Below are 12,215 nucleotides of genomic sequence, written 5' to 3' on the forward strand. Positions count from 1 at the left end.
AAAAAACGTCTCAATCACAAAAAGGCGCATACCGCCACCTACTGTACATCCCAACAACTGGCCGGATAAACAAGACCCGGCAAATAAAAGAAAACAATAAAGAAAACCAATAAACCCCCATACCACACAAAACAAAAACCCCATCCCTAACATCACCACCCTATCCAAACCCTATCTATGCGTCACTCATTGCCTCCTGTGGGCTGACTCTGGCCTTCTTGATCACTCACAACCCCCTTCCCTAACTCTCTTACTTGATCACTCACAACCCCCTTCTCTAACTCTCTTACTACTTCCCCCCATGTCAACCCCTTCATACCCAAGTGTTGTACTGCTACTTTAACTATTAACTTTATCCTTTCTGTTTTACTGCTAACCATGGCTGTTGCATTTACTACTCCTGCCACAAAGGCCACTACATTCAACTTCTCCCCCCACACCCTCTCTTTCTCCTCCTGTACTTCCTCTACTGACAAATGCCCTTTTCTAAAACCCTGTTCCCTATCTTGCTTTTCCTGATCCTCCTGTACTACCCTTACTGCCAAATGCCCTCCTCTAAACCCCTGTCCCTTATCTTGCTTTCCCTGTCCTACCATCCTAGCTGCCTCTGCATATGATATCCTATCTTCCCTTCTCACCTGCTGGACCACTACCTCTCGTTTCATCGCCTCACAACCCCAATACGCTACACTATGCTCCCCACCACAATTACAACACATTGGCCTCACTCCCTGTTCACATTTCCCATAGTCATGCCCCCCACCGCATCTAGCACACCTCTGCTCCTTCCTACATGTATTGTCTATATGTCCAAACTCTTGGCACTTGTAACACCTCACAGGTTTCGGCACAAACTCCCTAACCCTATATACCATAAACCCTATAAATACCTCTTTTGGACTAACCTCATCTTCAAACTGAATTACTGGACTTCCGGTATGGTGAGCAGTGAGTAGGACGCGTTTTTCCCTCTCTCCCTCATGTTTTTTTAATTACTACGTTTTAAGACTCCAAAACCGCACAATTCTTGTTTATATGCCAACATCGATATAGCTAACTAAGTATTTATCGTCGCAAAGATGACATCCAAGACTCCAAGATCAAAACGGGGCGATGTTCCGAACGAGGAAGAGTCTGACGATACTTTTAGCAAGGCCTGGCTGGCCGCCCTGCTTGATAGCCACAAAGAGGCTATGCCCACCGAGTTCAGAAAAGCCATTACCGCTTTGGAAAATAAACTTGACCAAATGAAAACGGACGTGGCCGACAATGCACAGCGGGTCGATTCCCTGGAGGAGAATGCAGAATCTGTAAGCGAAAGACTTATGTCGCTGGAGGCTACATGTGCGGATCTGAGGGCCGGCCATGCGGTGCTAAAGGCTAAGGCTGAGGACCTCGAGGCTCGAGGGCGACGTAACAACCTTCGGATCATTGGACTACCAGAGCAGATTGAGGGCCCGAGACCAACATCCTTCTTTGCCACCCTTTTACCCCAAATTCTTGGGGCAGAGACCCTCCCTAACCCTCCAGAATTGGACCGCGCACACAGGTCTCTGGCAGCTAAACCGAAGCAGGGTGAAAAGCCTAGGCCTGTTATCATCAGGTTTCATAACTATCAAACTAAAGAACAGGTGATTCGGGAGGCCAGGAAGAGAAGGGCGGAGATGCTATACGACGGTCAACAAATTGCTTTCTACGAGGATTATACCCCGGCTGTGTTGGAACAGCGAGCACCGTACCGCGATGTGATGGCACTACTTTACAAGCGGGGGCTGAGGCCTAGTCTCCACTACCCTGCTAAACTGATGATCACGGAAGAGAGCGGGGACAGAATACGCTTCACGTCTGTTGGGGATGCCGAAGCGTACCTCAAGGCTAAGTTAACCTAGCGTGGACGGCTACCCAACGTATACCCAGTGGTAAGCTAATCTGACGCCGGGAGCAATGAACAATGAACAATGAATGTAGAATGCGAGACTGAATTTATAGACATTGGTTGGGCTACATTGGTCGACTGCGTTAGACCTGATATTTAGACCTCATGGGGGGATGCTATTGACATTAAGCGGACTGGCTTCTGAAACTGAACTCTATGCTTCCCAAACAGCCGATGCGGATTATATTTTGCCCGTATTTCTAACGCCTTTTTGCTTTTTTTTCATTATTCTTTGATAGCCCTTATCTTACATATGTCTCTCTCTCATTCAAACTGTAGACGTTTCCTCTGTTTAGGGGCTGCTAAATAAACAGAAGGGATCGGTTTGATAGGATAATGAAGGTTCTATATGTACGCGTTAGGAGTACTCAATGCGCAGTGACTGGGTCTGAATTTACTAGGCCATTTACCTAGGCCCAACGGACACTCGGGGACAGCTGAAACCAACGCCAACAGCATTAGACATGATTACGACATACTGAGTGTTCGGCTGAACTTGTGGACCTTGGCTATATTATTATAGTGCGCAGTCACTATAGATTGTCCGCCAATGCCTCAGAATGGGACTATTGTTATTTCAATCGGAGGGACTCCTTCAAAAGGAACCATTTCCCTTGCCTTCTCTATCTGCACTAAACTTACACACCCTATAAACAAGTTCCCATCCCCCAACACCTTTCCGTACCTTAACTCTCCTAACTGTGCTCTAATGACTTTTGACAGCTGACCCGGCTCTATATTCCTAACTCCGTCTTCTCCCTCAAATCGCACCACTATATTCTTTTTTTTTTATCCACTTTTTCTCCCATTTTCTATATTTTCTCCCATCCCAATTTCGTATCATCCAATTCAACCCTCCCCTGTCACGGATGCTGTTTCTTGCCTCCCACAAGCCGGCTGCAATGTGGACTAAGTCATACATAGCACAAGTCCCCTCCGGTACTTGAGGTAACAGCAGTCGCATCTTTTCACCTGCGCAGCTCTATCTCTCAGTGGCGAGGAGTAACGCGTGGGAGGCTCACGCTGCCCCCGACACTTCCTGATTCTACTGCGCAGGCACACCAACAGACCTGTAGGAGTCGCTGTCCACAATGCCCGATCCCCACCCATCAGTTTCCCACCCCCTAATACGGCCAATGTGTATTAGTACGGACGACCAGCTAAACTGAAAGCAAATGTGGAGCGCTGGGCTCGAACTGACGAGCCCAGCGTCTCCAGCATTTCGCGGCGAGCGCCTTGCCCACTACGCCACGTAGCCGCCCTGAGCGCACCACTATATTCAACCTTTCTGTAAAATCCTTTCCTCTACCCTCATCCTCTGAACCACTCAAGCTATCTCCCCTCTCTTTCTTCCTCTTACTCCCCTTCCCTTCACTTTCCCTACTCTTCTTCTCCACCTTTTTCCACCCTTCTCCCCCACTCTCCTCCCCACTACACTCCATACTGTCCCCACCCGTCCCCTTCCCTTTGCCATGGCCATTCTCATCCCTATCGCTGACGTTCTCGCTTAAATCCTGGCAACTGACCGCCCTGGCTCCCGACGTCGCACCCCGAGGGGACACTAGGCTCTCACCCGGCGACTCGCGTCCCGCCTGAGGCAAGCCCTCATTCCACTTGCTCCCATCTTGATTCACCCAAAACCCTGGACAGTCTTCCACGGGCCGGGGCCAACCACGAGGAATCCACTGTCCCTGCTCTCCATAAGCTGCATCGTTCGCCTTCCACCACCGCTCACTCCCCTTCATGTCACCGATCCTCTGTGGGTTAATTGCCATGCGGCAGGGCCCTTCCAGCTTCCAAGTTCGCTTGCGACTGACAGGGTTTGTGTGACACAGGGGAGAATATGAAGAGACCTTAACGAGCCACACCAGGTACCAATGAGTGTAATTAAGACAGGTAGATATGGCAATTACCCACCAAGTAATGCTAGAGGCTTGCTCACTGAGCAGAGCGAACCGTGAATCGTTTGAATTACAAATACAGTATAGTGTGTAATGTTTTGATTAAGTGTTGTACGCCATCAGTCTTTATGTCGCACAAAAGGCAATATCCACTAGTATAATCTCTTACCTCATTATAATAACCACTAGTATAATCTCTTACCTCATTATAATAACCACTAGTATAATCTCTTACCTCATTACAATATCCACTAGTATAATCTCTTACCTCATTACAATATCTCTTACTTCATTATAATATCCACTAGTATAATCTCTTACCTCATTATAATATCCACTAGTATAATCTTTTACAGTACCTCATTATAATATTCACTAGTATAATCTCTTACCTCGTTACAATATCCACTAGTTTAATATCTTACATCATTACAATATCCACTAGTATAATCTCTTACCTCATTACATCTGCTTTTACTGTACACTGCATTGTGATTTCATCTAATTAAGACCGAGCTATGTCTGTCTCGTCAGGGATTGGTTATGCCACCCAGGTGGTGATTGCGTACGCTGCAGTGTCCTACATCATCATCCAGGCCTGGGCCTTCTTCTACCTGTTCTCCTCCTTCAGTGCAGAGGTGCCGTGGTCCAGCTGCAGCAATGCCTGGAACACAGGTAAGCAACAGGAGCCTAAACAGGTCAGAGAAGCAAGGTTGCTGGTTGAAATCCCCGGAAGGGAAATCCGGTTGGGGAAAAAGTGAATGATTAATGATCTCCCCCTCAGCAACTACTGATGAAGTGCCCCTGAGCAAGGCACTTACTCCACCAGCCACTCCAGTGGAGCTGCTCAGTGGCTGACAGAGACTGGTTGGAGAGATATGCTAATATTCTAATGTGCTAAATGTGGCCAATAGAGAGACTAGTATGAGAGATATGCTAATATTCTAATGTGATAAATGTAGTCAATATATAGACTGGTTGGAGAGATATGCTAATATTCTAATGTGCTCATTGTCATGCTGCAGTCACTAGTCACAGTGATTCTGTAGAGGGCGGTCGAGGACACACACTGCTAACGTATTCAGGAGTAGGCCTGCAACTCAGGGCTACAATAGTGTTCGATTCGAGTGTATATTTGATTCTGAGTACATTTTAACAGCAGCTTGGTGTGTATTTGTATTTTTAACCATCAAACTAGTCAACATAGATTAAAGATTGGGAACAGTTGTCACGTTGTAACCATTGATAAAACATACTGTTCAGGGACGGCAGTTTTATCCTAAGAACACAGTTACAGTATATACAATTGCTGTATGGTTGAGTATATGGTATTAATGGCTGATGCATAGCAAAGGGGAAAAACAACACTATCTGTGTTTTTAAATATATATTATTATGGCAAAGGCTATTTACAGTAAATTGATATGAATGAATGAATGAATGAATGAATGAATGAATGAATGAATGAATGAATGAATGAATGAATGAATGAAAACTTTATTTAACAGATTGCAGAATGGTACAATACAGTACGGCTCAATACATACAATTGTTAAGGGGATGCAGACCAGAGAAAGACGTTTGTCTTGTTTAAATCAGGGTCCCCCATTTTCAATTCATAGTGACATTTATGACATACACAACATACATGACATCATGTATGAGAGAGGAATGCTTTAGTTGTATAATTTTTCTACCATGTATAGACTATAGAAAGTAAAGTCTTTACTCTACTTACTGCAAGCACGGTTTCAAGGAAGCTCACCTCTACCTGAGTGTTTCCTTACGGGAAATTTGCACTTTTACACCACAACATATCAAAGAAAACATTCTACTCTTTTACACCACTTAATTTATCTTAACCACGTAGTCACGTAGAATAAAGTAATCTGAATCTGAATCTGAATATGAGTCACTAACTAATTTGAAGGGGGGGGGGGGGGTTGGCATATAACATACTAATGTGAGACGTTGATGAAAACAATGCACATTCAAAGTTCAAGTCCGCCAACTAGGAGAGGACATAATCAGACCTGCTTACTTGATCATGACCTTCAGAGGTCTGTGCATTAAAGACTGAATGCTCCCCAAGCTCCAAGATACAAGAACGCCATATACTGTAGAATGAGTACTTTTACTTTTCAACTCAAGTCAAGTTCAAGGGAAATTCAGGTGTCATAGCAGAGGGGGTACAGGCAGGAAAAAACACAATAATATAAATAATAATAATACTAGAGTAGAACATAATAATAATAGTGGCATGGCAGTATATTCTATCAATAATCATAATAATAATAATAATAATAATAATAATAATAATAATAATAATAATAATAATAATAATAATATACATGATACCAATTCACAGCATATGATGTAATGATTACATCATAATGTAAGGGGAAATGAGTTCAGTGAGTTCAGAAATCCGTTATGTGACTGTGTCAAGTGGGCACCTCCCAACACAGTTGTTTCATTGAGATACTACGTCTGGTAAGAGGGCTCAGCGGTGAATACCAGGATCATAGAAACCAACCACTCAGTACATTTGTAATGAAATACTTTTATATACTTAAAGGGGCAATTCACTAGAAAAACAATGCTGATTTATTTTTGCACATAATCTCGCACACATACACAGACAGTTATCAAGAGTAAATTAGTTTGAATATGGTCACCGGTGATGTCATCGGGGACATTTAATCCTTGTGTTGTGTTAATTACAGCACCATGCAATATTTAGCAATACTTTGTCTTATTACATTGAGCTGTAATACTGAGTAATAAAAGCCATGAGCTTGAATTGAGTGAATGAAACAAATGGAATTACTCTAGGATTCAAATGGGCAATTTCCAGATTATGTCATTTTATTCGATTTTATCTAGCCCTGCTGAGCATCATTATCCATTTCTTTCCTTTTCTATTACATATTACTTATTACTTATTGCTTATCTTGGATACAAACCTTGACAGGATGATCTTTTCATTTCCAGGTTATGTTATCTTTAGAAAGCACTCATGTGAGCACAGACGGTAGACAGTTTCTTCTAACCAATGAAACCTCAACATGCATTAATGTTGCCGGCGGATCACTGTGGCCGCTATTGTCAAACCGCACCTTTGGTAACTTGATTCATTATATTTAAAACATTTATTTGGTAATCACACATTTTGAGAACGTTGTAAAGGGGTCATAGGAATATCCAGTCTTTCTATGGGTTTAAAATGTACAGTTTCTTTCAGATCAGTCGATGAGTAAATAAACCATGAACCTCCCTTTTAAATGAGAGAGATCGATTATTATGTCTTGTTTAACTACATCTTGTTCTATTCTATTGGCTTGTTCGTGTTTCTTTCATAGATGCATGTGTCGAATTCGGTAAAAGGAATCTGTCTTCCAACTGGACGGCACCGTTAAATGCAACATCGCCTGCGACAGAATTCTGGGAGTACGTTTTACTAACATTATTCGGTAACACTTTATAATAACACTCAGTTATAAGACCTTTATAAGGTATTTGTAGATAATGAACTAATCATGAACAAACCATTTATAATTATTATTAAATAATTTATAACTATATTTGTATAACATTTACAAATTAGTTCTACATTATTTATAACTCATTATCAACATTGTTTGTACTTGATTTGTTCATCATTAAATAATGTTGTTTAATGTGTAGTAACACATTTGTAGATGCTTTGAAAAATGGATATGAAAAAACAACTATACTGTACATCCATTTATTTGTTCATGTTCAACAAATGATTTGTTAAGACATTCATAAAACATCTATAAATCATTTACAGGTGCTATTGTGTGCCCTAATCTAAAGTGAAGCCTATATTCATCATTAACAAATGTCTAATACAGTTAATTATTTGTTAACTTTTTCATCATCTGTTACAAATGTTGTAGACAGCTTTCGGATACACCCTTCTTTGTGACATCAAACAGTGACAGAATTAGGACTATAGATAAATGCAATTTTATTAACATATAAAATACATGTGCACTGCACACACATAACATATAGTGTAACATGGGGGCCCTAGGACCCAGGAGTACCGTGGCCAGATATTGCCAGAGCATGTAGAGGAGGTCTCACGCGGTCTCACACGTTGAACAAATGTTCACCTAAACAGTTGTTTATAAACCTAAATACTTTTTTTTGTGATAATACATTTTTGAAGATAACGTTAAAGGAACATTATGGGAAATGCGCTTACCGTCTTCTCCAGAGTCAGACAAGAAGATAGATACCAATTTCCTCTCTGTGCGTTCAGTAGAAGGCTATCCGGCTGCAAATTAGCCTAGCTTAGCACAAATGAATGGAAGCGGATACAGATCAACTAGCTTATTGTGCTCGTCACCAATGCAAGAGGCTGCGGCCTCGACTCCTGGAGAGTCAGCATTGCCTTGGCTCGGGCTGATCGCTATACTAACTCGTTTGGCTGAGTTAGGGGGAGGGGAGCCGTGGGTGGGTCCTGGGCGTTGTGGACAGCGACCCCTACAGTTCGGTCGGGGCGCCTGCTCAGCGAAGGTAGGATCTGGTGAGAGGTAGTGCGGCCTCCCACACGTTACACTCTCCCAGTGAGAATCTTCGCGGCCAGGCTGGCTGCCGGCTGGCTGCACATGCGTCGGAGGAAAGCATGTGACAGTCTCCGGCCTCTTGGACCAACAGTAGGGGAAAGTGCGCAACAACCAGGAAGGGGGTTGGGAATTGGCATAACGACTAACAGTGGGATGAGAGAAAAATCGGAAAAAGAAGGAGGGGGAAAAAGAGTAAAAAAAAAAAAAAAAAAAAAAAGCCTAGCTTAAAACTCCAGGAGGCTTGTATCCTTTCGGTAAGCAACAAGCCCTTCCACGTTGCTCTGATTGGCCGAGCGCGCGCATGCGCATGAGCCGCGACAAGCTCCTCAGCCAGGCAGGAATACTAATTTCCGTTTAACGCAATTTATACAAATGGAAGTATTGATTTCGCCGTAACGAATCATTAAAAAAATATACCGTTAACTGGAATACGTTGTTTCATTACACATATGTTGGATTATGTAATTGGTTTGTCATGACAAACCAATAAAAAATCGCGAATTAACCGGTGGCTACAACAACACACAGTAACTACATGCATCATTGTTTACAATGAACGGTGGGGCTAATCGAAAGGACTGGACACGGACAAGTTAAACTAACCTAAAGTTAGTTGTTCACCAACAATCTACAGACACAAACAAACACAGAACCGGACTGTTATATTAAATTAATTGATTGCTGTTTAACGCGTCCGTGTCCAGTCCTTTCAATTAGCCCCACGTTCATTGTAAACAATGATGCATGTAGTTACTGTGTGTTGTTGTAGCCACCGGTTAATTCGCGATTTTTTATTGGTTTGTCATGACAAACCAATTACATAATCCAACATATGTGTAAAGAAACAACATATTCCAGTTAACGGTATATGTTTTTAATGATTCGTTACGGCGAAATCAATACTTCCATTTGTATAAATTGCGTTAAGCGGAGCTTAGTATTCCTGCCTGGCTGAGTGGCTTGTCGCGGCTCATGCGCATGCGCGCGCTCGGCCAATCAGAGCAACGCGGAAGGGCTTGTTGCTTGCCGAAAGGATACAAGCCTCCAGGAGAGGTGTTTTTGTCCAACTAGGCTGGCTAATCCGTATCCACTTCCATTAATTTGTGCTAAACTATGTTAGCTTGCAGCTGGATAGCTTTCTACTGAAGGGAGCATGTCTATGTTCCCCGGGTCCTATGTTCCCCGGGTCCTATGTTCCCGCTTGATTGATTGATTGAATTTTTTTTATCACCAGCCCTGATTCCAAACTCTAACCTTAACCAACTTCGAAAAGAGGGCCTAAGCTTAACCAGTTCGAAACAAGGCGGGCATTAATAAGTAATAAAATAATAAAAATTTATAAAATGTTCAATCTATTAATCAATCAAGCTGGGAACATATGATCCCCTACTGAACACACAGAGAGGAAATTGGTGTTTATCTTGTTGTCTGACTCTGGAGTCAGTTCCGACGTGTTCCCTCTTTTCACAGTGGTCATTTTGATGTGTCATAGCAGGGTAAACACAGGTATAACTAATAACGTTAATTCCTAGTGTGTGCCAGGGCCCTGGTATTGTGCATGCTGGCTCATGGGAAAGGCTCTGGCACATATGTGTTTACCCTGCTATGACGTGTCAAAATGGTCACTGTGAAAAGGGTCAAAGTGTGTGACATCACAACTCTGCAACTTAGCTACCAACGTTTTCTTGGACTTTCTGAAACTCCTTTTTAGATTTAAATTTTTTGCTCCCATCCCCCAATTTAGTCATTATGCCAATTCCCTTCCTGGTCGTTGCGCTGCCCTACTGTTGGTCTGGTCTTTTTACCTGATAGCTAGGAGCGTCACTGGGAGAGCGCAACGTGTGCAGAGGTTCACGCTATCTCCCCCAGATCCCCTCCCCGCAGAACAGGCGCCCCGAACCGACCAGTAGGAGTCGTGAACTACCAGGACTCATACCAAACACTGTCAAATTGTGTTTGTAGGGACGACTGACCAGGCCAGAGGTACCGCTGATACCGGGATTTAAACCCTGGGTCTCTGTGGTGTGAATAATTTTATTTGCCTATCAGGTTGTTTGTGAAATGCTGTCCAAATCTTTGATATACTGTGTGTCCCTTTTCAGGAGACGAGTCCTGGGTATTTCCAGTGGAATTGAGGAAATCGGTAGTCTGCGCTGGGAACTGGCCTTGTACCTCTTACTGGCCTGGACACTGTGCTACTTCTGTGTCTGGAAGGGGGTAAAGTCTACAGGAAAGGTAGATACTTAGAGGAGGACATGGCATGAAGTCGTGTGTGTTTATTACTATAATTGTGAGGACGCGCTGTTTGACCTTTGTACAGTATTTGTATTTATCTCTTATCTGCATTAAACAAGTAGTATGTTCATTCATATATGGAGGTATATAAAAGCTTTCCCACTAGTTATGTATAAGTGAGCGCTGACATAAACATGTCAAATCTTCATGGTTGATACAAATGTACTAACAGTACGTCTCCCCTGTTGATAGGTGGTTTACTTCACAGCCACCTTCCCCTACGTGATGCTGGTGGTTCTCCTGATCAGAGGACTTACTCTACCTGGAGCTGTGAACGGCATAGTGTACTACCTCTATCCTGACCCTGCAAGGTTGGTGGATCCTCAAGTAAGTAACAACACACCAAGTTAAACCCCAAAATGTCAAAAGAAAATTTTAAAAAGAGAAGAAAATTCTGCTTAAAAGTACTATAGATAACATTCAGCCACTAGATGTCGCACTAGAGCACCAGCATGTCATTTATTCTTTCATTTTGGAACCGCAATTTTTTTTTAAATAAATTCATTAATCAATATTTTTTAGCAATACTTTTATTCCACACCTTACTAAAATCTCTGTGGATGTATTATTATTATTATAATTTTTAAATGTACTCTACATAAATAATTTATCTATAGCACCTTTAACCGTGATAATGGGGAGGTGTCCCTTGGTAGAAAATTGTTCCTTAACTAAACTGTTCACAACGACGTCTGTGCATTATCTTGAGTAACCGTGTTGTGATTTCTGGAAAGAGACGTTGCTGTTGAATTTTTTATTTCTTTTTACCAAATCTTTTTATTTTCATTTTTTCAAACAAGAAACAACACAGCACAATAATGACAATAATACATAACAGACATCCAAGAACACAAACTAACACAACAATGACTAGACAATAAATTAGACCTATATATATTGGATACACAACCAGTCAAAACCAGTTGTCACAGAAAAAAAGGATAACAAAATAAAATCTTTACTATAAAAAAGTGCTTACAGAGCCCCCTCCACCTCCAGGTCCGGCAACCGCAAGCCACAGTCCCGGAGGACCCACAGCCCGGCCCCCCCGCGAGCCAAAGCACCACGCCTCTTTAGTGCCACGACCCGCAGAGACCCCGAACCGCGGCCCCCCCCAGCCAGAGCCCACGATCACCAGACCCAGATCAGAAGGGGGTCAGAAAATATACATAGGATCAATATTGAATGAAAAATAATAACCAAAACAAAAATACAAAAAACACCATAACCATCAACATACATGAATATTCGCTCGTGAGCCTTTAGAGCTGCCCTCATTTGTAAATAAAAGAAAAAGGAGCTACCGGGGAGATCAAATTCGTTGGATAGGTCCTGAAATGACCGGATACGAGAGTCGTTGAAAATATCCCTCAATATATGGATACCTTTCCCCTCCCATCTGGGGAATCTAATGGGTTGTTGTCCAATAAGGAGCAAATTGTTATTGAACAGTGGGGAGTGCGTGTGCCATTTATGGCGGTTAGT

General features: G+C 42.5%; 1 protein-coding gene across 1 annotated transcript in view; it reads left to right on the top strand.

Moving 5' to 3' along the window:
- The window catches only part of slc6a11a (solute carrier family 6 member 11a), a 45,737-nt gene that overhangs the window by 11,807 nt on the left and 21,715 nt on the right, over positions 1-12,215 (top strand). The window contains exons 3-6 of the mRNA XM_084317757.1: positions 4,372-4,512; positions 7,200-7,287; positions 10,538-10,670; positions 10,923-11,057. Coding sequence (XP_084173883.1) covers positions 4,372-4,512; positions 7,200-7,287; positions 10,538-10,670; positions 10,923-11,057 — 497 coding nt within the window. The remainder of the gene's footprint in view (positions 1-4,371; positions 4,513-7,199; positions 7,288-10,537; positions 10,671-10,922; positions 11,058-12,215) is intronic.

Source organism: Notolepis coatsorum (genome assembly GCF_963971535.1).
Source record: "Notolepis coatsorum genome assembly, chromosome: 6".
NCBI lineage: Eukaryota > Metazoa > Chordata > Actinopteri > Aulopiformes > Paralepididae > Notolepis > Notolepis coatsorum.